This window comes from Cebidichthys violaceus, unplaced genomic scaffold (assembly GCF_023349555.1).
Source record: "Cebidichthys violaceus isolate CVI_PGR_0920_01 unplaced genomic scaffold, fCebVio1.0.p SCAF_13, whole genome shotgun sequence".
Lineage (NCBI taxonomy): Eukaryota > Metazoa > Chordata > Actinopteri > Perciformes > Stichaeidae > Cebidichthys > Cebidichthys violaceus.
The window spans coordinates 2,923,681-2,951,141 of record NW_027176296.1 but is presented as its reverse complement, the minus strand read 5'-3'; the positions used below and the strand labels follow the sequence as shown (position 1 = coordinate 2,951,141).

The following is a 27,461-nucleotide window of genomic DNA, read 5'->3' as shown; positions in this document are numbered from 1 at the left end:
ATGTTTCCACACATGTAACCATACACACAGAGAAACACAAGAAGAGTTACTCTGATCAGTACACTGCACCTGATTGATTTGTCTCATTGACTCTTCTAGCTGCTACCTTATATCTCTCTCTCTCTCTCACAAACACACACACACACACACACACACACACACACACACACACACACACACACACACACACACACACACACATACACTACAACAACATCTCATACTTCTCAGTTGCACCAACAGTCCAACAATGTCAGCTATGAACGGGTGTCACCAGATAAAACCCAGCCAGCTCTATTTCAGTATACACAGTCCAGCTCAATAAGAGCATGTACTAAATGACTGCAATGTGATGAGTGGCTGTACTGTGACTCTGTGACAGCGCATGAGAATGTAATGTGTTGAAGCCTACTTCTCTTCCCCCCTTCGCTCTCTCTCTAGCTCCATGCTCCTCTGCGCCCCACTGCCTCTCAGCCACGGGATCAGCTGCAGGCGCTAATGAAACGTCAGTCAGGTAATTGAGGCTCTGGTGGTGGCGGGCCAGCCAGGCAAGCAGTCAGCCTGTGTGGGTGATGACACCGGGACGCTAGCAGCTACAGGATCTCAGCAACCCCCTATGAAGCATCACAGGAACTGCTCCAGGAACCAGCCGGCTGGAAAACATTGCATTTATGCTGACATTTCCCCCATGCCTTCCTGTTTGTGTTAGGGAGAAATATGAGCGACGAGTGGTAAGGTGTGTACCGGTAAGTTCAGTCGTCAACTCAACCAGAGATTGTTAACCAGCTCGGTGAAAGCTGCTGTTAGTTAGGATGATGTTCTGCCAGCAGCCCGAGTGAAAGAGTCAAGAGGTTAAAATCCTTTGTTATTGCACCCCAGAGTGATGTTACCATACCTGCCATCCGCTGACCTGCTCAGCACCCCCAGTGAGTTATGGGTAATGTTTAATTCCCCTGCCGTGACAGCTGCGGATCCACATGGTAAATTGGATTTTTTTTTTCTTTGTTAGAATTGTGCTTGTGCAGGTGAAGAGAGGGCCATTCGCTACACTGGTTTGCCGAGGTAACTCTGTCACATATTGTTCAGAGGCCTCTCTATCTCTCACCGACAAATCAAATCAAACTGGTTTGTTTCTGAGGGCTGAAGGTAGAACAGAGTGGAGCTGATCTGTCCAACCTGGTCTCGTTTATAGTCAGCATGCAATCACAGCTCTGACCTGAGCGGACCACACTCTGCTCACCCCTATGTGCCCCTCTTTCTTCATCAGGTTAGCTCAGATCAACAATGAAATAAAAGTCCAAATATATGGATACGCATACAAGCTGAGGACCAAAATATAACATGCAAACATGTGCTTAAAAATGCACAATTTTAAGGTTAATCTTTGTGTTCTCTGATTTAGAAATATTTCTTTATACATGTAAATGTGTGATAAACCCGGTTTGTCTTTTCCATACTTTTTTCTATTTCGCCACCATTCTACCCTGTTCCTTCTAGGAAGGACACCTTGAAAAACAACAACACCTGACCGGAGATGTTCTAAGAGAAGCACAGCACCGGGGAATAGGAAGTCTAGATTTAGTCCGCTCTACTCCACTCCACTCTCTTCTGCCTCCCCGGGGCTTTAATGTGGAGAGTGGACAGTGGGGTTAATGCCTCGCTGTAAGCACTGCTTAGTGCCAGTGATTGGGTTTGTGTTGCAGCAAGCCTCCCCCCCCCACCAGCAAAAAAAAATCCAGTGGAAATGACTTCCTCTGTCCAGCCCTGTGGGTGACTGTGATTCTCCAACCTGCGGTTTCAACTCCCCTCCCCTTTGTTGCAGCTCAGTGTCCCAGAAGGCACAGGTGAGTCTGATGTGGAACCATGATTAAAAGTTTTCTCCCTCAAGGTGACCTAAATAGGAGGAGGTGAAAGTCAAAGTGACAAACATGGAGATGAGAGAGGTGCATGGAGGCGAAAGTCTGTTTTGGACATTTGTTATGGCCCATATGGTAAGCGTTCAATCCTGAGTTTAGGAGGAGAATTATCAAGACCCTGTCCTTACACTCCTATTGCACCATTCCTGCCTCTTTCCCTTGTAGTAATCAGAGATTGTATGTGACATGATGGGTATAAAGCAGTGTGCCACGGCAAGGAGGCATCGACAATCTAATCATTGTCACATCAGGCGATTACCTCAAGGCGTGATGTATTTGAACAGCGTTCTATCACATCTGCTATTACCTGCCTCCTCCTGCCTTATGTCCCTCAGTACACATCTTTTCTCTTAACTGTGTGTTCAATCACCACCACCGGTGTCGCCCGCTGGTGCGGCCGAGCGACCCCTCGACAGTGACGTATGCCAGCGATTAGCCTGGATACAGTTCAATTATGATAAACAGCCAGTGCACCTCTTAGGCCGTGATTAAAGCCTCAGCCCGGCCTTGATAAAGAGATCCCATCTCAATGCCATCACAACCACATTATAAGACACTCCGCCGTGGTGTTCTGCCTCATGCTCTTCACATCAGTGTTGCAGAACGTACACTGTAGCCTGGATGGAGCTCATGGCAGATGGAGCAAGATGGGAGCTGCTGGGGGGGGGGGGGGGGGGTCTTTATCATTCACACATGGCTGGTGATGCATCCCTGCCCACCTATTTTCAATTTAGACTAGTATTTATTAATAACCTCCACTTTCTTGAAGCCTATCTTACAAGATACCTGCCATATAACTTAAGATGGGTTTAGATATTGAGAGATAGAGAGGGAGAGAGGAGCCCCAGTTTTGATAAATGGATGAGCAGTGATGAAAAGAAGATATCAGAGAAGCATGAAAGGAGAGCACGAAGAGAGCAGAGCATTAATCCAACACAAGGCTGGTAGAAAGAGGGAGCGAGAATGAGAGACAGAGAAAAAGGGGAGAGAGAGGGGAGGAGGAAGCAAAAGAAAGATAGCCTTTCGGCTGTGTTCTGTCAAGGGAGAAATTACACATTTACGGAGGTTTTTTCAAGCAACGACGGGTTCCATAGATCATACCCCTGGATTTATGAGCCAATTTTCAACATGAAATATAGACACAGAGAATCCATTTTACCCATGTTTACTTGCCTTCTCTCACTCTTTTCCTCTCTCTCACTCTCAATCAAACCTCCTCCAGTGTGTGGATGGGTTTACTCCTGTAACCTCAGAGAGCTTATTAAAGACACAAATGAAGAGGTTTTAATTGTGGTGGTGAAGGTGCAGCATTCAGTTGTTGTTGGAGTGTTTTCACCTGTGACAGTTAAGAAAGACGCTTTCTGAAGGGAACAAGAATGAATTATTACAAAGATAGGTTTTTAAAAGTGTATGCTATTTACCTTTGTCTTTTGAGTACTATTACTTCTTTTGCCAAATCAACAGAACTACACTTGTATTTTAAGTGAAGATAATCCCTTTAAACCTTCATTTGTAATCTTAAAACCATTGCGAGTGAACACTGAATGTCTTTTGGTTATAGAGATGCGGACCATGAAAAGACCCTGAAAAATGTCAGAGAGAAATTTGAAGTAAAGTTTGTATGCAGATTGCAGTACCTAAAATACTAGATTTTTTGCAAATTCTACATCTATATATACATATAAATACACACAGTAGGCCTAGATACTCCCCTCTTCTTGGCCAAATTTGCATAGAAATGAATGTCTAAGCAGGCTTAACGACATAATTGACACGCAATTAGTAATATTATGGGCAGAGAACCTAATGAAGTTTCAGTTGCTGTGCCAACCTAAGAATGATCACTGCTTAATTATCATATTAATGAAGTTATTACATGTCACTTAACTTAGATGACAGGTAAGGTAAGAATGTCATGATCCTACAATTTCCCCGGCAAATGTGTATTCAACACTAATTACCTCCACGTTAAAATATGATCTGAGAAGCAGCGACAGACACTTGAAATGTGAAAGGGACCAATGTGGCATAAACATGCATAATACGCAGAAGGAAAAAAACAATGAGGTTTATTGAATCATTGACTTAAGCATCTTCAAAGTCACCTGAGGACAAACAACACAAATCAGCCTCACTAGATCAACACAAACGACGGGCAGCAGATGGAACCAGCATCTATCAGAGAGAAAGAGATGCACTGTGGGTCAGGGGGAGCTACTAAAGGCTAACACAAAAACACATTTCCAGTAAACACTATGGCATGATTAGGCTACAAAAAAACCCCTCAAATGAGCTCTGAAACTTGAGGTCCTCCCACTCCCGAAGTCTCCTCTTCTTTCATTCCAATTCATTTCAATTACCCAGTCATTCCCACCTTCTTCCCCATGTCCCGATTAGCTCAGCCTGGCAATTTACAGTTGATCTTGCCTCATCTAAGGCTGAGCGATGGTGGAGGCCGGGAGACGAGCAGTAATGGAATGAAATGTCACTCAGTTGTTGCCTTTGTCACAAAGATGCTGGGCAGGCCAGATGGGGAGGGGGTTGGAGAGGTCTTGTTGGTGGGTGAAAAGTTGTGTGTGTGTGTGTGTGTGTGTGTGTGTGTGTGTGTGTGTGTGTGTAGTCAGTGGTGCTTCTACGTAAATGAACAGCGATGTGGTTTCCTGCTCCCCTGTGTCCCACTTGTCCAACCATAAAACGTGTGTCTTCACTGTGACCACAGTAACTTACACGGCCCCATGTCCTCCACCGTGTAACAGCTGGCGCTCTGGTCCTCATCAAGGCTTCTTCACCTTCTTCACTGAAGACGAGCTGGACGCCGACTCTCTCCGTTTGCGCTACAATGTGACACACAAAACAATCACTTAAGGATCTGGCAGGGTTTTTTCCTCTTTCACAGTTATGAGATTATTTTACCAGTTAACCAACGATGGCTATTTCTAAAACATGTTTGCCATAAATAGTGATGGCTGTGCATGACACTGCTGACTCCCATTGTTGGCCTAAGGGAATGTGAAAACACCAATACAACACAGATCGTTATTAAGGGGATGCAGTCGGAGCAGATTTTCGTATAAATGATCTCAATTGCTGAAAATATTGTTTTAAATGACTGAAAATGTACCTGAGTGCATTTAACTGCCTTTCAATTAGTCACAAGGCTGTTTGCCCCTCAATCTAAACTAATATTTGTAATACCAATTTAAGAGACTGATGCAAGCCATGCATTTGGGTAATTGGTTTTCTTGTACGCATTCAGCAGAGCTAGACAGTGCTCAACATTACACTGTAATAAATGTAACATATTAATATAACATAAAAATACAAATTAACATTGCCATACATTTTTATTGAAACTAATTCGTACAGAATAGTCATAAGTTATAAGTATTTGATGTGATTCTGGCAACTGTAATTTCCATAATACGCATTGATAGACAGGAAAAACTTGCTTTTTAACCTCTAAAGATTTTGAGATTTGACTTGGTCCAAAAGACTTAAGAACAGCTCTGGTTGAAAGATAACTTCAGCTCATTTTTGGTGACGGTTTGGAAAAGTTTGGGTCTATGTTGCGCAGCCTTACTGAGTTGGGGGTAAGTGGTGCTCCTACAACGTCAATGATTTGCTCCTTGGCTTCCACCTTGATGTCATCTGCACTGGGCCAGGATGGCGCTTCGCCCCCTGGGGTGGAAGCTGTGGTGCTGTTCGTGGCAATGAGTTCTCCACCCTGTGTTACAGCGGCTGGCCCGCCTCCTATAGGTCCACTCAACATGCCTCCGCTGCCAGCCTTCAGCAGGGCCTCGTAGCGATGACGCAGCATCTGTTGTTCGTATTCACAGTTGCTGTGGGCCTGCTTCAGCTCATACAGCAGCACCAGGTCGCTGCGCAGCTCATTGAACATCTGAACGATCTCCTCTGTGGGCATGGGGTTAAGATCTGGATCCACAGACAGACAAAAAGGCAAATATGAATGAAAATTGAGGAGCTTTTTTATCAAAACACCTCAAAACTTGTTTACAAAGGGTTAGGAGTTATTTGTGAGGCCATTATAGTAAGTAGAAGATGGTGGTGCTACTGATGAATGTATTGGAAATAGTGTAAGCTTACTGCTATTAAACCACTGTCCTGTTCTTCCATTTGTAACACATTTCACAGATGTCACAATATTCCTTTAAAACCCCTCAACAAACACAGTTTTTTTCAGCTATTCTGGCTAATTAGACCGTGGCTGAGGACTGTGGGGGCGTGTACGAACTAATTGAGTGACATCTTCTTGAGTCTCCTGTTAGCTTTGGGTGTTAGGGGTGGACAAATCACACCTTTATCATTCTTATTGGAAGATGAAGATTTGTGACATAATAAATTCCCATAAAATCTCCAGCCAGCCCACATTCAACCTGAGCAAAGGTCTAATCAGCCAGAATAACTGAAAACACAGATGTGGGTGTACAGAGGTTTTAGGTGGCTGTTATTCAAAATTAAAATTCTTAAATTGTTCCTGCCGTACTGAAAACACCAAACTAAGACCACTAAATAGCCAATTTAGGATTCATATATTTTACGGCTGTTGTAGAGGAGAGTTCAAAATGTAAAACTTTAAATGTCAAATGCAGATTGCTAGCGTTAATTCACACTTACCCACTCCTTGCTCCAGCAGAATCTGCTCAATGGCCTTGATCTTCTTCTGGCCTACCGAGCTCGGCAGTTTCATCTGAATCCCAAACAAACACACGGAGAGAAACACACACCACACACACACACACGGTTGTGATTTAAGGTGCTGGGAATATTAGGATGAACAGCTCCACCTCGGGGCTTTTAATTCGTATGAAATGCACTTCAGCGAGCCAGATCAAAATGTCTTTATCCACTGAACTCTGTCTGACTGATTAGCTGGAGGGATACTCCACTCCTTTAGCTGTGCTAATGCATTTCCCATAGAGAGGGGCAGCTCCTCATCAGTCTTGAAGATGAATAAGAGTCCCGTTTGCTAGGTCTTACAGATATTAGCAAGTCACTAACAGAATTAATCATCACAGTGCTAATGAGAGATAGCATGCTCAAGTCAGACATCCTGGTCTCTCGCATACATCAGCTGCAGGGTCCAGCTTTACTGAAATGGTTTTGATATTAATCGTGGTTTAAACAAAACTGAATTGATGAATAAATGTCAGCAGAAAAGAGAGAACTACAAGTTCTTAACACAGAGCTGTGGGATTATTTCTGACCGCTGTGGTTTTTGTTTCAGATTGCTCTTTTTACGTTCCTTCGTGGTATTTGAGAGCCACAGTGAAGTTGTATGTTGCAGATGCCCTTTGGAGTATTTTGTAATTTCAATACCTCAACATGAGCTGTACTCACCCTCTGACTGCGCAGTGTGACTCCAGCTGATTTGAAGTCTGGGAACTTAATGCCTGCTGTTTCTGGAACGGCCTAAAGAAAAATAAATAACTGATAAGAGACAAGATAATGGCAACCCTCTGAACTTTGGACAGACATGACATGTAAAAATATTCAATCAATTATTATGGGATAGATCAGGACTGAATTTCAGACTGCGACACAGCAGCCCCTTGAGTTTTTTGATGACACAGCTGTTCCATCCAAATAATATAAAATTATTAATACAAAATATTGGGACAGAGCTGAATCTTAATTCTTCAGTGATAAAGCACTATTATGGGGTTGACATCTCAATAATAAAAAACATTTAAGGTTGTTCCTTCTCTCTATTGATGCTTTAATAACTAGTAAATGTTTTTCCAGGTACAAATGGTTGGCTTGTGCGTTACTTCACTCATTCTGTACGAGTGCATATCGTACCGGTTTCTCCGTTTCTCTCTTTTGTGGGAGCTTCTTCTTGGAAACTCTCTTTTCCGCCCGTCTTAACTCTGTGGTTGTGTCAGCCGCTTTAATGAGTTTCTGCAGATCCTGGGCCTTCTTCTCACGCTCTCTCTTCCTAGTCTCAATCTTCCTTAGCTCCTGAATAAGATATTCCTCTTCTGCCACCTGCAGGAAAAACAAGAGAAGTGCAATGTAAATATTTAAAAAAGGCTGGAAATCATCTTACAAGGTTTGGCAATATTGTTGGATTTATTTCCCCACAAAAGACACAACTGCAGTAGAAACTGTAATTATAACTGGTTTGTCCTCTGCATGATGCTTCTTGCCTTGGCTGGGGCAATATCAAAGTTATGAAAGCCTAACAGCAAAAATAAGAATTCAAATCCAACTACAAAGTTACAAACTTGTTCAGGTGTGCGGTTAAAGAGCTTGTCCAGTTGCTCTTTACGGCGCCTTTCATGGCCGGCATCAAAGATGTAGATCTTGGGCTCTGTCCCTGAAGCTGCACGGACCTTGGTCAGCTTACCACAAATACTATAATACCGTTCTTTCAGGTCCTCTACAGAACGTTTCTGAAAAAGCAGAAATGGAAGAATGTCTCTACAAATATGGGCTTTAACTTAAAGCATTGAGATCTTTTGCAATATATCCTCAGTGAAAGGTGTGCGGCTGAGTGATTACTCTGTATTGCTGGTGGTCGTAGCGGTCGTGGACAACTACGAAGCGCAGGTCAAAGCGCTTGCACAGGTCAAACAGGTGGTCTGTCTCTGCTTTAGTCCAGCCATCGTCATGGAGATGCATCTGATATTCCTGCTCAGAGTACACTGGTACCTGCACCGTCTACAAAAGCAGACAGAAGAACAGAAAGGATACAGTGAAATGAATAAATGTACACATCTGAACAAGGAGGAGCTGACAGAAAATGGGTAGCAATAAAACTCATTGTGTTTGTACTGAATAAGTGGTGAGACTAACACGGACTCTTTAGTCATCCCTACCTTGTTGAAGCGGGCAAATGGGTAATCCTTGCCCTCCTCTGCCACGCGTCTCCAGTGGTGGAAAATAGCCCCATCCCTGCGAGCTGGATTGGTAAAGGGCATCCACTTCCAGGGACGCACCTTTTTACAGCCCAGCTTGGCTTTGACTGTCCTGTAGCCCTGAGTAGTATCACTAGGCAGCAAAGGGGGTGCATCTCTGGGGAGTATCAAGAAAAACAAGTCTTTGTTAAAGTAAGCCAAGAATAGTCAGCACATGCAGAGAAGGGACAAAAGAACATAATATACCAAACACCGTTGCAGTGTGTAACGTCAGAGAGACAAAAGGCGGGGATAAACAGTAAAGAGAAATGAATAATAATTTTCCACAGAAGTGAGAAAAACACAACCAATTTTATTTCTATACCTTCCTTGGACAACTTCATAGCTGGAACAATAAGTACAGTGGCTATAACACACGGGACTTGATTCATTAGCTGCAAGGTAATCCAGTACATTGACTTTAAGAAATACATAAATGGAGCCCATACTTTTTATCTGAATAGAGCAGAGCATAGACCTCCCGGTGCATTCCCTCGGGTCTCTTGAAGGTCAGCGTTTCCGTTGTTTTCTTGGATTTTTTCTGAGACAGATGATGGAAAAACGGTTATTTATCTCATGAAAACTGGTTATACTCAAGCACAGAATAACAACATAGTCTTCTTAAAATCCCTCTTTGTGGTTTTGAGTCTCATGCTCTGTATAACTCTGAATGTTAATTCAAATTGGGAGAAATTACATGGGGCAGGAATCGTTATGGATAACGCTATTTGTGATCATCTCTTACCTTGTCTGAGTTGATGAGATCTTTCTTGCTGATGGGACCGTCATTATCTCCTCCAGTCAACTCCAGAATATCCCTGACATCAGCACCAGTACCCATGACTTATGCTGTTGTTAATCAACACTTCTCACAACCAAACGTATATACTGTTTATTAATTCACTGGGGCTCACCCAGTTAAGCGGTACTGTTCAGCTCCTAGCTAAAGGCTAACGTTGGCATTTCCAAGCTACGTTTACTTCACACAGAGCCGCAAACAGCCAAGTAACTATTTTGTAAGATACGTTCTCGTAATATTACAGTGAACGTTTCTACTATGTATGAAAACTATAGATACAGTAAGAAAATATTCATAAGCTATTGTTAAGGCTAGGTGAGTAGCTAGCAACTAACGTTAAACCAACATTACTTCCGTCCCCGCTGATGTCGCTGTGACGATACTGGTCTACTCTATAATTGACTGTCGCCCTCGTGAGGTCTGGCGGCGCACTGCAGCGTCTTCTTTCTTTTTATTGAAAATAAACCTGAACCAACGTGACACTGAAAACACCTGCAGGGTTGATACAATAATACAATTCTAACAATAAGACAACAAACCTTTACAAGCTAAATCAAGTGTCGTTCCCAACCTCGTCTTCATTAGAGTATAATACAAGGAAGAGCGTACAGATAGATAGATAGATAGATAGATAGATAGATAGATAGATAGATAGATAGATAGATAGATAGATAGATAGATAGATAGATAGAAACTTTATTGATCCCGTGAGGGGAAATTATTTCGTTACAAGCAGCAATAGGTTCCAGAGCAGCAATAGGTTACAGGTATAAAAATCTTAATATTATATATAAAGAAAAAAGAAAAAGAAAAATACAAGAAAAATACACATGTCACAATACACAATATATACAATTATAATAGAGTAAAGATGTTATATAAAAAATGCACACTATATACACAGTGAATGGAATAACAACAACAGATAGATAGATAGATAGATAGATAGATAGATAGATAGATAGATAGATAGATAGATAGATAGATAGATAGATAGATAGATAGACAGATAGATAGATAGATACTTTATTTATCCCCAGGAGGAAATTTGTTTACAGATCTCATTCTTTAAAAAGAAAACAGTTTGAAAATGTATATCAATGAATGATGGAAACTAAATTGACAACATTTCTCAAATTATGCTTTAGCTGCAGAAACCAAGTAACACTTTTCATAAAACAATAGCAATATATAGCAATCATATAACAATTTAGCACAGTAGTATAGTATATGTCACACAATGAATGGTTTAATTATGTTAAAATGAAAAGAAAGAGACAAGGAGGGGTGAGGCATAGAGCACGTTTACAGAGGCTACGGTATGACATAGTCAACCACGTTCTTTCTTTATTTTTGTTTGTGATATTTTATTTGTTTTAGAGATTAAGAGACAAGCAGAATAATGTCAAGGTTTTTGTAGGACCTTTTCTACAGCCACCCACTATGATCATCACAGGTAAATAATCCTACCTTTTCTGAATCTTTACACTGACCGCTATAGCAGTGGCAGAGAGGGGACAGTAATCAGTAATTTAAAACACTGTACTCCAGAGAATGTAATTAGGCATTACATTGGTGCTAAACGTTTAGAATCAAAAGCCATTGTATGCTTTGATGACTTGGATTATGCATGGCCTACTTGTGGAAATAGATGTGTAAGCAATCTGATTCCTCACCAGATCAGCATCAACCTAAAAGGCACAGCATTAAAATGAAAACCTAACTTTTTTTTTGCCTAGACTTGTGAGCCATTAAGTCTGTATAATTCCTCAGGCCGAAGCCCATCTCTCCAGCACCACACATACTAAAGGTCACTGGGTCAAATTTGTCCCCACGTTGGATTTTTATTTTGGGCCATTTACCCAAACTTAAATATTGAGGTTTTGACTCAACAATTTCAAGTTTTACCCGAAAACTGTCACAAATTGGCGTAGACTCAAATTAATAAATTGTGAGTTACAACGGCGTGTTCTTAAAAAAACACACACTCAAACAAAATGCATTTCTATTTGACACAAGTTTGAATGTTTTTTGTCGGTTTATTTGTCTGCATTCCGGGCGCCGTTATTCTGAAAATCCCTATTGTGCGTTAATATGACCTTTACTTTGTAAAAAGTACACCGGATGTAGACTATTCTCTCCCTGGTTTAAAAATTCCCAGCATTCGTTGTTCCTGGTTAACTGCTCTCTCCGCCATTTTCGTTAGCTGGTGTCGCAGAGGTGGTTGGCGTAGTTATTTGTTGCATTACGTTCAGTTTAAAAAGGTGATTCGTGAATACCATCTTCGATAACACAGTTCAATTTAGCAAGACACTAAACTGCGCGATAAGATGTCGACCGAGCAGGATGAAAAGACTATCGTGACCGAACAAGTCGACGACGAGCAGCAGCAGCAACCGACGCCGCCGCCGCCGCCGCAGCAGCAGCAGCAGCAGCAGCAACAACCAGGGTAAGTCCATTCATCAAGGTTCCTTTGTTGGAGCTAGCTAGCTAGCCGTAATGATACAGATCCACGGAAATCTCGAGAAAGACTAGTCTTCAAAAAAAAAAAGTCCCCATAGTTGCATCCTTATGAGGCTATTATATAAGGCCTGCATTTTTTTTTAAAGTTTGATGTAATTAGTTTACCTGGTGTTAGGAGGGGTGTTGGGGACCCGTCTAATTACTAGTCAAATCCATTTTGCGTAACTTTAAGTAACGATAATATATTATCTGCTAATTACTTAGCTGGTTTACTTGTTAACGTAAATTATTTGGGCCCTTCCTCTTATTTTCGTTCGTTATTTGATCTAAGACGGTGAAATACTGAAGGGATAATTGAATAATCCGGTACAGGCCTACTAGCGTGATGTCTAAAGAGCGGCCTTGCCATGCGGCTGATGTGCATTTGTCTTCGGTTGCGGACTATTATTGCAGTTCAGACCATTGTAACGGTGTTTTTATTAATATTATCAAACGTACTTTAACCACTTAATCTATATATAATAAAATCTGCTTATGTTGAAGTGTGGTTTGCACGATCGGATTTAACAAATCCCTTTAGGTCCCCTTTTGGATTGAGTGAATTACGCTAATGGCCTCGTTTTGCAAAAGGTCAAAATGGTGCCGTGTTTGTTATGTTTTAATGTTTAGTTGTTAAGAATGTACCAGCTAATGTGTCTGCAGACAATTTATTTATCCTATGTGTCCCCACTAGCTGCCTTTTGGCTTTGAATTTACATTCCAGAATCTAAATCTGCTTAATTCTATACCTTTCTGGGCTCACTTGCACTTTTTTTTTTTTTTTTTAAACTCGCTATTTACTGATCTCTTTATACAGAGAAGTGAACGGGAAAGCCAAGCATGAGCTCAATTCAAGCAGGAAGGAGAGGCCCCAGAAGAGAGGTGGGGCCGGACGCTATGAACCCTATGGAAACGTCAACAAGAGATACCGCGTTTTTGTCAGCAACATCCCATACGATGTCAAATGGCAAGCCCTCAAAGACCTGATGAAAGAGAAAGGTAAGGTGTTTTGGATAAGGGATTGAGTCAGTCTGCTTTGGACGTGACTAAAAAAAAAGATGCATCCTCCCGGGTCATTTTGTTTGACCACTGCAGCTTTTGAAGGGCTCTTGGGGATTTGTGCTGAAACTTAAAGTTGTACAATGTTGCGTGAGATCTCCCGGGAGTTATCTGGAACAAAGGTTTTGGACGAGGTCCGTCAACTAAGGAGTCGCTGCAGACTTGTACAAGTGCAGTGAACCTGGGTGTTAGAATGAACATTTATTCTCCTTTAAACCGATTGTGGTTTTTGTGAAGTGGGATTTGTATACGTGTTAAGCCGGTACACTACTGTGAAAATCCAATGGCTTGGGATCATGAGCGGCATATTGAGATGCTTCTCCCCCAAGAAATCCATGAAAAACATTCATTACATTGCCATAACGTAATGATTTTTGCCTAGAAACGAGGGACAAAGTTGCTCAAAGTTGCAACATGAAATAAACATATAAAAGAGCTCTCATGATTTATAAATAAGTAAAACTTTTGGAGACCTATCAAACGAAATCATTTGAGATGCAGGGACTATCCTTAAATTCTCTTCAATGTACACTATGGATTTACATGTGCTCTTATGTAGTTATGGGGTATTGGAAAAGCTTAAGCTATATTATAAGTAATGCACTAAATTGGCATTTACTTGAAATTAAACCATGTGTTTAAGAGGTACAATCCTTTTTCAGAAGGAGTACCTGGTATTCGTTTAATGACTGACTGTGGAGTTAAATTGCATTTTCTCTTTTAGGTGTGACCTTGACGAGCAAATGTTTTCTCAGCAGATCTCCATGTTGTGCCAAACACGGCCATGCGTTGGAGTTTTCTTTGGGGTACAGGTCTACAAAATGAAGCAACTTCTTATGCACTGTCCTTGTCTCTAGAGGTTTGGTCACTGATGTCCATCCGTTGAACAGACGTGATCTGGTCGAATGCGAGGCTGTGGTCGCCACTGACTCAAAATTCTGATATTGTGCGTTTTTAAGGAACAGGTCCACTTTAAGAACATGTTTGCCAATAGAGAAGTTTCTATCCCCTAAGAGCTTGCCTTTTATTACGATTATGGTTAGTTTCAAGCTGTAGGTTTCTTCTCCGTTGATGGGCGAATGTATTGTTGCATTGGCCTGAGGTTATAAAATGGCGACATTTGACAAAGTATGCACAGGTTTGCAATGAAATGGAAAGAGGCATTGAACAGGTTTTGCCTACTTGAAATTATTGGGTCAATTATCGTCCGGTAGAAGGTGGTGTTCAAGGCATTATATCCAAATAGGCAGGCTGATGGCCATTTCAACAGTTGTTGTCCTCAGTCTATTGCTCTTGGTGCTTCGGGAGAATTCCAACAAGGACAGGCTAAGAGGTCTTGATTTTTTTTTTTTCCATAAAGACTCTAGCTTGCTTTTTGTAGACCTGTACCATATTGTGCTGCTGCTGAGGTGCTGGGGGAAGGCGCAGGACTGGCAGTCTGAGCTCACTGTCACCGGCCACCCTACTTGTGTCTGCTCTAAACCCCCATTGTTCTCTCGGCTTCTCTCCCTTGGTGTGTGTCGTCTCTGGAATCTGATTTGTAGTGGGTGAGGTAACGTACGTGGAACACTTAATGGACGCAGAAGGCAAATCGAGGGTAAGTGCAAATACATACAAATAAAACATGAATAATCCTAGACAAACCTGTGTTTGTCAGCTTTGGTGTCTTTATTTTCATTGTTGGACATTGTTCAGCTTCAGAAACCTGGTGGAGTGTGTGTGTGAGATGGTGACATGCTGGAGGCGTGTTTTATTCGGTGTCGTTTGTGGCACTGACTTGATGTCATCCTGAGGGTTGATGCTCTTATAAAAGGACTTCAGCTTTCTTTGTAGCCAATCCTGTGGGATTGCAGTCCGAGTGACAAAGTCCCTTCGGTTGCTGGATTCGCTCCTCATGAACTAAAGGGGTCTAGTTTGCAAGAGGTTGTTACAAGGCTGGTAGATGGTTGTTAAATATAACTCATTCCGTAGAACAGCTTTACTGGAAACGTTGCCTCCATTATCTTAGTCGTGGGGAATCCTATCTCACTGTGGATTTTCTGCCCTTTGGATGTTGGGACAAATACTCTTTAATATTCACCATTCTTGCCTGCATTGTGCTAGTGACTGGGAAAAGATCTTAGAATAGTAATGTTATGTGGAAGTACAGAGTTGTGGCCAAGGCTGTAGGCTTGTGTGATGAACTTGTGATTGTGCATGAAATTGTCTATTTTTGCTTACATTTTTTTTTTGTCAATTGAAACATCTATTTTAACAATCGCTTTTACTCATTTTAATTATTCTTTACTCCTTTTGGTGCGGCCTGTTCTGGTGTCTCCTTTTGTCTCCATCAATAAAGGGTTGTGCGTAAGTAGTTTATCCATTTATTAGCATTTGTTGTGTTGATGCCTTTCAGATTGACAAAATGGAAATGTTGCACCACACGTGTCTGTTATAAAACTCTTTTTGGAGAGGGTAGTGTTTCATCTCACAGGATGTACTGTATCTTCCTGTTAGTGTTGTTGAGTTTAGGACTGAAGAGCTAATGAAGAAAGCGGTGGAGAAGGTCAACAAGCACAACCTCAATGGACGACCCCTGAAAGTGAAAGAGGTAGGCCACAGCCCAAATAACCACGTAAAACAAAGTGCAGCAAATCGATCAAAATGTCGGTTGACTATTTCCCTCAGTCACATTTTCTTGCTTTTTTTTTGTTTTTGTTAGGACCCTGATGGTGTGATTGCTCAGAGAGAGATGAACAAGACTCAAGGCGGAGGACACCCAGGAGGCCATGGCGGAATGGGTGGAATGGATCGCATGAACATGGAGCGAATGGGCCCTGGACCAAATGGCTCCATGGTCAACATTCCTCCGAGCCTGATGAACAACCCCAACATCCCCAACGAGATCATACACGGGCTCCAGGCTGGCAGGATTGGCAGCACGGTCTTTGTGGCTAATGTAAGTCTTCAAGAGATGTCCTGAAAAAAAATTACATTTCAGCCAATAAATGATTAGTTATTGTATTTGATAAAATGATGTACAAATGGTTTCATCAATACATTTTAGTGCTGTTATTTTAATCTAAGATATGTTGATAAACCGTAGGTTAGTTTGACTTGTCTTTTTGGCCTTGCCTGTGTGAACAAGCAAGTGACCATCTCTAAAATTGTTCCTTGTGCCTGCAGCTGGACTACAAAGTGGGCTGGAAGAAGCTGAAGGAGGTGTTCAGCATGGCGGGCATGGTGGTGAGGGCTGACATTCTGGAGGACAAGGATGGGAAGAGCAGAGGCATGGGAACAGTAACATTCGATATGCCCATTGAAGCAGTCCAAGCTGTCTGTATCCTTTTTGAAAAAAATGTTGGATTTGGATCCCTTTTGTGTGCATAGAATGTTAATTCAATAGAATTGCATTGTTTCAGAATCTCTCTGGTACGCTTTCCTTAATGGTTTCACAGCTATGTTCAATGGGCAGCTGTTGTTCAACAGAGTCATGCACGTCAAACTGGTATGTTGCATGAACCTTGTGTACATCGGCTCACATTATACCTGAAGCACGTGGTCTGAATGCATTTACGTTTGCTTTCACAGGATGAGAAGTCTCTGCCCAAAGATTTTGGACCACCTGACAGAGCTGCTGCTGCTCTTCCCCGTAAGTATACATGTAGCTTTCTCCACTTTTATTAAAAACAACTTTAATTCATTATAACCACAGTATCCTTGCTAGTTCAATTTAGTTGTTTCAGTTTGGTTCAGAACTGCACTCGTGATACTTTTTAGAGTAAAAACAAGCAGGTAGCGTTAGTGACTCTATTAGCCACTTGAATATATCTCAAGATACACACTGGGTGGTCTGTGAAGCCTCTTTTTTTAGTCTAATCTATTTGTACAGACGCACAATTTTGTAGACCATGTCTTAATACTGAACCCATTTTCTCTTCCCAGGTGGCCTGAGTGGTATTGGTCTGGGCCTGGGACCTGGTGGCCAGCCCATTGATGCTACTCAGCTCAATAGAGGAGGTGGAGGAGGAGGAGGAGGTGGTGGCGGCGGCGGTGGTGGTGGAGGAATGGGCAACATGGGCCCCGGAGGTAACTAGCTCCAGTGTTTTTGTTAATCCCTTGAATAATCTCGGTTCATACAACGTTTCAAGTTTTACAAATTTGAATAAACTCCTTGAAAAATACTTGATTTTCAACATAGTATCTGGTTTGAGCTACACAATTACTTGCGTATACCAACAATCTTATTAGTATTTAAAATTGGTGATCTAATCATATTATATCATCATGATCAAAACAAATGATATACATTGATTGCTTTGGGTATAAAAGGATTCTCAAATGTATTCATTGCAATTTAATTTATAGTAACAATTAAAGTTGAGGTACCTTGAAAGAGACAGTCTTGTTTTTACTCTTACTGCTGTCAAATCCTTAATGAAATATAAGTAAAGTCAGGGGCTTATCATCACTCTTCTCACTTGCAGGAATGGATGGAATGGGCTTTGGTAACATGGGAGGTCGTATGGGAGGAGGTGGAGGAGGCGGCGGCAGCGGTGGAGGAGGAGGAGGAGGAGGAGGAGGTATGTACTGAAGATTTTCAAGTAGCTGGGCCTTAACTGTATTTACCTTCATGTTTCTAAGCACCTAGACTCTGCAAGAGTCTGTAACTATGACTTTATGATGTACCATACCAAGCCTGTCCACCGGTCTCTGGTTGTGTCCTCTGGTATAAGACTTTCTTCTCCTCTGTTCAAGGAATGGACAACTTTGGAGGAATGAACAACATGGAGCGTTTTGGTTCTTCAGGAATGGGCAGAATGAACGGTAAGGAGACGTGTTGAGCACCTCAAAGCAGGCGTGGAACACTTTTCACGTTTTGCTGGATGTGTCTAATGGTTTCATCTCTTGCGTTGTCAGAGATGGACCGTGGGATTGGTGGTGCTTTTGACAGGGAGTTTGGGCGAAATGAAATGGGCATGTCTCGCAATAATTTTGGTGACTCCTTTGAAAGAGGAATGGGTTAGTATTTTCAGGATTATGTTTAAATTTCCTCAGATAACTAATCTGATAAACCGGATCAGATTAAATTCTAACTTCAGCTTTGACAGTTGATGTGACCATTTTTTCTTTTGTTTACTCGCTCTTAAAGGAAACTCTCTGGGCATGGACCGCATGAGCTCTGGAATGGACCGCCTGGGAGCCAACATGGACCGCATGGCAGGGATGGATCGAATGGGCATGGACAGGATGGACCGCGGGTCTGACCTGGAAAGGCTGGGTTCTGGTTTTGACCGGATGGGCTCGGGGATGGAACGGCTGGGGCCCAGTATGGACAGGCTTGGACCCGGTCTGGACCGTATGAGCTCCAGCATGGACCGCCTCGGCCCAGCTGGTTTTGACCGCCTAGGCCCGTCTAGTTTGGATCGCATGGGATCTGGCCTAGACTTTGGCTCCCCGATGGGTATGGATCGCATGGGCAACACCGGGATCGACAGAATGGCCAGCGGATTCGACCGCATCGGCTCCACCGGAGGACTTGACCGCTTCCCCTCCGGTGGCATCGACCGCATGAGCTCTGGCATGGATCGGATGGGGTCCGGGGGTGTTGGTGGTCAGTTTGATCGCGCTGGTGAATTGGATCGTGGATTTGTCGGGAATTCCTTTGGAGGAGCCGGAGGGCCCGGAGCTGGAGGAAGCAATGTCAGGAAGGGATGCCAGATCTTTGTCAGAAATGTAAGTATTCATCTTAAAGGCAGTTAGGCTTTCTTTTTTAACTTCATTTGTTCTCTCGTATGATTTTAATTTATTTTAAACACTTTTTGTTTTCCAGCTGCCATTTGACTTCAACTGGAAGATGCTGAAGGATACCTTCAACACATGCGGTAAGAGAAGTCATAGTTTGCAAGTACTGGATAAAATCAATTACTGTCTGTTTTACATTAAGCTGAATAATTACATTGGTGTCCTTCCTTCTGCAGGCATGGTTCAGTATGCTGATATCAAGATGGAGAATGGCAAGTCCAAGGGCTGTGGTGTGGTTCGCTTCGACACCCCTGAAACTGCCGAGCGTGTCTGCCGAACCATGAATGGCTATCGGCTGAATGGAAGAGAAATCGATGTTAGGATTGATAGAAATGCATAAATTATTTGTCCATTACATCTGACATTTCATTTAGTTCCTAAAAGTCCAAGCGCTCTGTATCATCTAATTTGCCCATAGGATATTCATATTATATTCACTTGGTTTGTTAGATATTTGTAACAATGGAAATGTTATTTTAGTTGGTAATTTGTCACAGTGAATGTGTTTTTAGTTTTTGATTAAGTTTTACTTTTTCTTTTAGAGACCAAATTTTTAATTTTTTTTTTTTTGTTCTGTCCTGCTTCACCTGTCATTGCCTTTTTGTTCTGTAAGGTGTTTTGATAAATAAACCTCAGTATTTGAAATGTGTTGTCTTTAGTGTTTTTAATTGCATTACCCGCAAGTAATGGACTCTGGTGGTTGGGGTACTTATGCCAGACCACGTATTGATATTTGCTGAGAGTGGTACTTGTTTACGATAAGGACAATGCTAATGTGATGGTGCATGTAGTTAAATGATGCCAGTGTGAGCAACATATGGAGTTAAAGCGCGCGGGAGGATTTTACTCTGAACTCTCACGCGCCCCCCCTCGTGGATATAGTAGGTCATCGCCGGAAGAAGGTCACAGGCATTAAATTCAAGATGGCGAGCCCCTTGTGTCAGTGTTACCAGGTGAGTGCCTGGGACTTTGTGTCACATAAAATATCGACATTTAATTACCACCAAAAGTTAAAGAGACAACTCTAACTGTGTTTTTGAACTATCAGTTCTTCCAGTGGCTGGTAGCGTTGGACTGTTAGTTTGTTTTCCTGATGAGGCTGATAACGTAGCGTTAGCTAACTTGGCTAACTTAGCTCTTGGACTGTTCAGATGTCCAGCTGGTGTTTTAACTCAGAAGCGCGTGACATTCTTTTCCTAGTAAAATGTAAACGTGGGTACGTAGATGCATGTTCTGCCTTTCCACCGTGCCTTAAAATAAACAAAGTGTCTGTCAAACGAGATAACTTGTTTATTTTTGCGTTTTCGTCCAACACGTATAACGAGGCATTTGCTGCGTGGCTTTCGAGCAGTCTATTATTAAAGTTTGAGGGTGACGCCGTGTGTCTGTCTCCAGATATGTGTAAGAAGAGGCTCGGTGGCATTCCCTTCCTCTTACCTGCTACTTCACAACAGACCCAATGTCTACAGGATACGTGGGGTCCTCGCGTGTTCTCCACAGGTACGAACACGCTGACATGTTTCTGGGTATTCTGAAGCTGTGATGTCTTCCTCTGTAGAGATGTTTCCTGGTGTTTGGTTGGATTGTGCTCGAGGCCAACAAATCGCACTGCAATTAAGACTTATTGTTGCTTTTTTTGTTTTTGGATAGTATTGTTGTAACAGTACAAAATTAATACACGCTCAACTTCCAATATTGGGTACAACCTTTACGAAGTTCAGTCTCTGTTTTTGGAGAGGTGTCGATTTGACTTAACTAGTTTTGGGAGATGTGCTGTTGAGTTGACGCATTATGCGGAGAGGTGTTTCTATTACTAAGCTTACACTCGATATAAATGGGGTGAACACAATGATAGAAACACCTGCCAGCATAGTGCGCCAGTTAAACAGCACCCCAAGCGACTGCTTTCAAAATGACCATAAACCTTTAACTGAACATCATGACCTTCATAAATGCAGGACTGTCGTATGAGACTACATTCATTTGTAAAAAAAAGCAGGATCACTTAAAAATGACAGATATGCAAAAAAAATTAATGGAAGCACCCCTTTGCTAAAACATCTGCTCTTGGCATGAAGTCTACTACGGTGCATATCATATATCATAATGTGCTCCTGCTGTCTTTGTTAGTTATACTTGTTTCCTATCTAAAGTTTATCAAGACGTCTTGATCATTAGGCCACACCTGCAGGTCATGAATTTAAGTTTAATTGAATCGCACCATGACATGCTAGAAGTAATTCAATCCTACATGTGTCTTATTCATACCAACTAGGTGCCTCAGTCACGTCTTCTGCAGGTACGGTATTTGTCTGGCGAGAGGGGCGGCAGAAAAGGTTTCATCGGGGAATTGCTGGACAACATTAAGCAGGAGCTGAACAAGAACAAAGACATGAAAGACAACATCAAGAAGTTCCGGGAAGAGGCCAAAAAACTGGAGGAGTCGGATGCATTGAAACAAGCTCGAAGGAAATATGTTAGTATTTGGCCGCACACAGCATTATTCAATGTCTATTTTATTATGAAAAGCTAGTGTTAGGGTTTGCTAATGTCCCGCTGTCTGTTTCCCAGAAAACGATTGAGTCTGAAACCGTGAAGACCTCCGACGTTCTCAAGAAGAAGTTTGGAAACATCTCTGAGACAGTTAAAGAGGTAAATGTGATAAGTATCTCAATCTGCTTTTCTTTTGATTCTCATCTGATAGATACGATTTGCATCTATCCACCTTTACTGTGTGTGTGTGTGTGTGTGTGTGTGTGTGTGTGTGTGTGTGTGTGTGTGTGTGTGTGTGTGTGTGTGTGTGTGTGTGTGTGTGTGTGTGTGTGTGTGTGTGTGTGTGTGGACAGGGGCTAGAGGAGGTCGGTCGTACAGAAATTGGGAAGAAAATCAAGGATGGAATGGAGGAGGCAGCCAAGACAGCGAAGACCTCGGCAGAGTCCGTCTCTAAAGGTGGAGAGATGTTGGGGAAGAGCGGTGCGTTCAGAGCAATATCACAGGTATGGACTCACTGTGCACACTAGGATGCAGATATATTTCCTTGTTTACCAGAAGTTCAACAACATTTTTTGTTTCTCTTGAATAAACTAAAAATACTTCTCTCTCTGTTGCACTGTGAAGGAAATAATTTGTCAAATTCAGTTAATGGACACTGCTCATTGTTAAGGATAAAAGTAGGGAAATAACAATGTACTATTAAATTGTTAAATGATTGTGAAATGAATTAGGAATAAAGAGAACTTTGAGTCCTGTAAACGATATGCCTGGAACTTATGTGTTGTTCTCTCGTCTGCTCCCTGTTCATCCGTCTTCAGGGCATGGAGAGTGTGAAGCAGGAGATCGGTGATCTGGGTCACACCGGCCCTTATCGGCCGCCTGCCAGGCTCAGGAAGAGGAGTGAGTTCTCCTCCAAAGGGGCAGGAGACGACGGCAAGGTGTTCGAAGCCAACGAGTACGTGAGTGCCCTCTACTTTACCCCGATACTGGGAGGAAAACACCTCTCATGTTCAGAGATGGCTGATACCACTTAAATACCCTCATGCAGTTTAATCATTTAAAAAGAAAGGGAAATAAAACCAACTCAAGGCTGAAAAATAAGCAAATAAGAAAATCGTTGTTTTCCAGAAGAGACACTGGTGAGTATTCATTCTGTTTGGAATAAGAGTAACGGTTCTCAAAGCGGAACCTTGATAGTATTCCCAGTATTTCCTTCCGTTAATTGTTCTTGGTGTAACCAGTGCAGCGTTTTCCTTTCTGGGTTGATATGCTTAAGTGTGATTGTCAGCATGACCCAGCAAGTCAACAGCAACACCCGTTTCCCTCGGCCCGCCGCTTGAAGCATTACTTTGTGTGTACTTCAGGGAAGCGATGGGCGTGGTGCTCCACAAAGACTCCAAATGGTACCAGCAGTGGAAGGACTTCAAAGACAACAACATGGTCTTCAACCGTAAGGACTAACATTAAAAATGTTCATCACTGAGCTGATGTAGTTGTGCACATTATTTAGGGAAACGTTGATGATTGAATGGCCCGGGTTACAGTTGGGATATTGTGCAGAGTCAACAGATTTGCAGCTATATAGATTTTCATAGCTTCTGTTGCAGCATCAATGCCTTTTACCCTAAATACTGTGAAATACTGTGAACCAGTACATCACTTTTCAGTAAGAGGATACATCTACAGATGATTACAATCAGCAAAATTATTACCCCCCTGTAGCTCCGATGGAATTGGTAATATGGGAATTAATTCACTGTCCAACCACTTGATATTTTTGACAGGAACAACGATGTCTAGTTTCTGTAGATGAACTTACGATGACTACTGAAGGGTTTGTTGATCTGACAGAGAGCTTTATTTCCATCCTCTGTGTGTGTACACATGTGAAGGAGATAGAAGCCTCAGGTTTGATCTTAAGATCACGCTCTCATTCTTTCTTTCACTGCAGGGTTCTTTGAGATGAAGATGAAGTATGATGAGAGTGAGAACAGCCTCATCAGAGCATCTCGTGCCGTCACCGACCGGATGACTGACCTCATAGGTGAGAGACCTCTGGTTTGATGGTGTGCATTAATCACAGGCCGAGGTCAAATCACTCTTTAACAGAGAAGATACAAAGGATGTTACCCACAAGTACTTTTAGTCGTATATGTTATATTCTACTGCTTAGATATTTTTCATTTTTATTTAAAGGCAGATTTAGTTTACATCATAACTAGATTTAGAAGCAGGGTAAGGAAGCTAAAGTTAATATGAGCAACTTTTTTTTGTCACAGATGTTTGAACACATGTAACCACAGTCTGTTCTTCAGCTTCTTATGTGTTTGCTGAACGCCACGTGTTTCCTGTCCTCGTGTGTGTTTAGGTGGGCTGTTTTCTAAGACGGAGATGTCTGAAGTACTAACAGAGATTTTGAAGGCGGACCCATCCTTTGACAAAGATTCCTTCCTCAAACAGTGTGAACGAGATATCATCCCCAATATACTGGAGGTACTTTGGACCGCACACAACACGCCTACAGTACCAGTGTCTGTGTAATGGAATCATTTAATCCATTTGAGAATGTTTTGTGAATGAATATATCACGTTAGGACAAACGCCCGATGATGTTTACGACAAGGAATGTTTTATCTTTAAGCCACGTTGAATTACAGTACATATCTTTATTATGATTTTGTGAAGTTTTGTTAAGGTGACGTTTGCTCTGCCTCCATGCAGGCGATGATCCGAGGGGAGCTGGAAGTATTGAAGGACTGGTGTTATGAAGCGGTACGGCTTTTCTCACACTCAGATACCATAAGCTTCTTTTGTTACGGATATGTAAAGGATACAGTTAGACTGCCCTCAGAGAACATTGGTGTGCATATTGGCATAATGTTATCTTCTTTTTCTCCATATTGGGTGTGTAGACATACAGCCAGCTGGCACACCCAGTTCAGCAAGCCAAGGCCATGGGACTTCATTTCCACTCTAAGATCCTGGACATTGACAATGTTGATGTAAGTTTTTCCAGACTACATTACACAGGATTAATGCATTAATAATTAAGGTTTTACTGAATCAAACAGGTGAAGGTGCAACACTAACATACAGCCAATCAAGAGCCTTTTTAATGCACAACAAGGGTTTGTGCTTTGATTTGGAGAGCTCGTGGTTAGAGACTATATGGTGATCTGCAGGGACAAGGTTTGCAAATATGCATAATCAAAGTATACAAGTCAGACAAATGTCAGTTTTGTCTTGAAAAACGACAAGCAAGTTTTACGACGAGCAAGTTTTTTTCTTCTTTTCTGTATTTTGTGTTTGGATGGTGTTATCATCAGACTGGGTTTTAAGTCCTTGCAGAAGTTTTGTCTAACTGTTAAATATCTCTCGAGCCATGATAAACTTTGAATGAAATACTTGAATGCTGTCTAAAAATCATTTTTATTGGTTCAGTGAAATATGCATGTATCCTCTACTCCAGTTGGCCATGGGGAAGATGATGGACCAGGGTCCAGTGCTGATTATCACCTTCCAGGCTCAGTTAGTCATGGTGATCCGAAACACCAAAGGAGAGGTGGTGGAGGGAGACCCTGTAAGTTACACACAAACACACACTGTGATTTATTAAAGAGCATTTGAAACACAACAAATGTAAATTAAATGTAATTTGTGGCATGGAATGTCTTATAAATAATAGGACTTTTCACTTTTTATAGTAGCTCACTGGCACACATCGTTAATGTTATCAATGTCACCTGTGGTTTTCCTACAAGTCTAAACCTCTGCTGTGAAAAACTTCCAGACAAAGCTTTAGCTGGCATTTTGTCAAAATCAGAAATGTGTTAGAACTTCTTATATATGATGGACCAAGAACATTTTAGGAGTAACTTTGTTTTTGGGCGTGACATTTTTTTAGACCCACGACCCACACTAAAGCTTTATTGGTTATAAATCAGCCGTATTGTGCGCTCGGGGCTCCTCGGGGACACCTGTGATAAAGAGGTCAAGGTATCCACCATGCAGTTGGAATCCGCTCAGTGTTCAGATTTAAAGACTACCTCATGAGGATTAATGGTGGATGTACTTTTGTATCAGCTGGCTCCAAAAGTCTGGACATGAAATGAGGGATTCTGCCCTCATGGACTACAGAATTAAATGTCTCCAACACCCAACTTCTCACTGTTACTCAGAGACCCTTTAAATCTTTTTCCAATTCCAAAATGTCTTGGTATTGATGTTACACAGCTATCTGATAAATAAGCAATATAATGAGCAATTGCCTTTGGTAGCTGAGTCATCCTCACTAGGTCATTGTCTGTTATAGGTCTCAGACAGACAAATATATAAAACCCAACATGGCTAACTGGGAGTGTACACTCCCGAGCTATGTTTTCTATTTTGAGATGGGTATTTTTCTATTTTACTAGTTTTCCATATGATTTTTCTTTAGTATCCAATCCCATGTATTTTAAATGCTGGACTTGTTAACCTTAAATATATTGAAGCCTTGTTAGAATTGACCTAGTTATGCACACTGCTACCTGCTAAACTGCACCTGTATCAATAATCCAGCGCTACCCTGGTTGTAATTGCCTGACACCAACCTTAGCATATCTGTGAGCTGGCACTTAAGTTTACATTCTCTGTAGAAGACTGAAACATGTAGGTGCTAAACGTATTTATTATAGACTTTTATTGCAAAACAGTATGCATTGGTTTTTTTTGGTTTTGATTTATTGATCACAAAGCTAAGTACAAGTCTAGTGTTTGGTCTCATGGCTTATATAAGGCTAACATAACCACAAAATGTCTTTATATTTGATTTGTCTAAAATCACATTTGTCTGTCTTTGCTGCTCTACAATGTTGAAGAAGAATGGAACGGCTAAGAATAAGTGTACCCATCTGTTTTCCTCCCTCCAGGAAAAAGTGCTGAGGATGATGTACGTGTGGGCTCTGTGTCGAGACCAGGAGGAGCTCAACCCATATGCTGCCTGGAGACTACTTGACATCTCCGCCTCGAGCACCGAACAGATCCTCTAACTCTTTGATATGCGCAGATCACTCAGAGAGAGAACATACTGTACCTGAGCAGGCCCTGGAGCTGGCTGTGAAGGGGGGGGGGAGACATGGAGATGAGGGACAGACGAGTGGGACACGGGACAACAGGAATATTGTGGCGTAGTGTTGCTAAATGCTGCTCACACTAGGGGGCAGTAGACTACCAGCAACTCTCATTCGCCATATTTTTGTTCAACGCCTGCATGGCTGTCCAGTTATTGAAACTGTGTGGTGCAGTGCAGCCGTTAGCATTTAAGGGATGCATGAAGGTATTTAACTGGGGTTCAGCTCTTTTATTATGAATATGAGAAAAGAAAATGTGGTAATCAAGGAAGCCGATTTGTAACTGAGGCCCTGAACTTCAAGTTGATGTCAGAATGTCAAAAATCTCTCTCTCTCTCTCTCTCTCTCTCTCTCTCTCTCTCTCTCTCTCTCTCTCTCTCTCTCTCTCTCTCTCTCTCTCTCTCTCTCTCTCTCTCTCTCTAATCAGTGCTTTCCTAGATCTTTCTTTGTATAATAGTTGTCCACTGTAATTGTTTAAATGTGAGTATATTTATTATGAAAATAAAGATCCCTTTTTTTTCACACTAGCAGACATTTTTATACCTTCTGTCTTGCAAATGGTTAAGCTTCTCTCCCGATCTGGAGGATATCACATGATTCCTCCTAGGACAGTTGCTAATTATTTTTTTTAAAATGAAATCCTCAACTGGGATTTCAGTGTTAGCTATATTTCCTTTGGGAAACATGATGTATCTGGGTGTCTTTTTACAGAGCGGGGCTAGAGTACTCATTTACTTCATGTGAAGTTACATATGAAAATGAACATGGCCATTTTGACAGCTTCCTTGGTCTGAGGAGTATCACCGTCAGTCTTGACATTAACACCATGTGCCATCATACAGTTGTGTTCAGATGAAATGCTTTGACATTCTGTGTTGTG

The 27,461-nt window shown here is 41.9% G+C and overlaps 3 protein-coding genes across 4 annotated transcripts; 2 read left to right on the top strand and 1 right to left on the bottom strand.

The window, feature by feature from the left end:
• Positions 1–3,968: 3,968 nt before the first annotated feature.
• dmap1 (DNA methyltransferase 1 associated protein 1) lies at positions 3,969–9,982 on the bottom strand. Of its 2 annotated transcripts, XM_068707376.1 has the most exons (11): positions 9,579–9,982; positions 9,283–9,374; positions 8,756–8,951; positions 8,439–8,597; positions 8,162–8,329; positions 7,737–7,922; positions 7,275–7,346; positions 6,552–6,624; positions 5,497–5,849; positions 4,644–4,750; positions 3,969–4,091 (listed from the first exon to the last, which is right to left on the bottom strand). In XM_068707376.1, exons 1-10 carry the CDS (start codon positions 9,672–9,674, stop codon positions 4,691–4,693), a joined length of 1,455 nt encoding a protein of 484 aa, XP_068563477.1. In that variant the 5' UTR covers positions 9,675–9,982; the 3' UTR covers positions 3,969–4,091; positions 4,644–4,690. The 2 variants fall into 2 exon arrangements, with proteins under 2 accessions (XP_068563477.1, XP_068563476.1); XM_068707375.1 differs by having other exon boundaries at positions 3,969–4,750.
• Positions 9,983–11,803: 1,821 nt separating this feature from the next.
• hnrnpm (heterogeneous nuclear ribonucleoprotein M) lies at positions 11,804–19,622 on the top strand. The gene is made up of 16 exons (XM_068707374.1): positions 11,804–12,081; positions 12,952–13,133; positions 14,738–14,790; positions 15,532–15,539; positions 15,690–15,783; positions 15,895–16,131; positions 16,359–16,512; positions 16,631–16,680; positions 16,764–16,824; positions 17,118–17,261; positions 17,660–17,755; positions 17,931–17,999; positions 18,093–18,194; positions 18,325–18,908; positions 19,006–19,057; positions 19,154–19,622. Exons 1-16 carry the CDS (start codon positions 11,963–11,965, stop codon positions 19,315–19,317), a joined length of 2,169 nt encoding a protein of 722 aa, XP_068563475.1. The 5' UTR covers positions 11,804–11,962; the 3' UTR covers positions 19,318–19,622.
• A 267-nt stretch (positions 19,623–19,889) lies between these two features.
• timm44 (translocase of inner mitochondrial membrane 44 homolog (yeast)) lies at positions 19,890–27,108 on the top strand. The gene is made up of 13 exons (XM_068707373.1): positions 19,890–19,930; positions 20,373–20,477; positions 21,253–21,453; positions 21,549–21,629; positions 21,824–21,973; positions 22,289–22,425; positions 22,835–22,920; positions 23,422–23,514; positions 23,839–23,963; positions 24,192–24,242; positions 24,383–24,472; positions 24,940–25,050; positions 26,381–27,108. Exons 1-13 carry the CDS (start codon positions 19,901–19,903, stop codon positions 26,498–26,500), a joined length of 1,380 nt encoding a protein of 459 aa, XP_068563474.1. The 5' UTR covers positions 19,890–19,900; the 3' UTR covers positions 26,501–27,108.
• The last annotated feature ends 353 nt before the right edge of the window (positions 27,109–27,461 follow it).

Coding starts and splice junctions, on each gene's coding strand:
- dmap1 (XM_068707375.1), bottom strand. CDS start 9,674: ATGGGTACTGGTGCTGATGTCAGGGATATTCTGGAGTTGACTGGAGGA. Junction 8,952..9,282: donor CTGCTCTATTCAGATAAAAA/GTATGGGCTCCA, acceptor GATACTCCCCAG/AGATGCACCCCCTTTGCTGC. Junction 8,598..8,755: donor CATTTGCCCGCTTCAACAAG/GTAGGGATGACT, acceptor CTGCTTTTGTAG/ACGGTGCAGGTACCAGTGTA.
- hnrnpm (XM_068707374.1), top strand. CDS start 11,963: ATGTCGACCGAGCAGGATGAAAAGACTATCGTGACCGAACAAGTCGAC. Junction 17,756..17,930: donor AGGAGGAGGAGGAGGAGGAG/GTATGTACTGAA, acceptor CCTCTGTTCAAG/GAATGGACAACTTTGGAGGA. Junction 18,000..18,092: donor AGGAATGGGCAGAATGAACG/GTAAGGAGACGT, acceptor TTGCGTTGTCAG/AGATGGACCGTGGGATTGGT.
- timm44 (XM_068707373.1), top strand. CDS start 19,901: ATGGCGAGCCCCTTGTGTCAGTGTTACCAG. Junction 21,630..21,823: donor TCTCTGAGACAGTTAAAGAG/GTAAATGTGATA, acceptor GTGTGTGGACAG/GGGCTAGAGGAGGTCGGTCG. Junction 23,964..24,191: donor TCATCCCCAATATACTGGAG/GTACTTTGGACC, acceptor GCCTCCATGCAG/GCGATGATCCGAGGGGAGCT.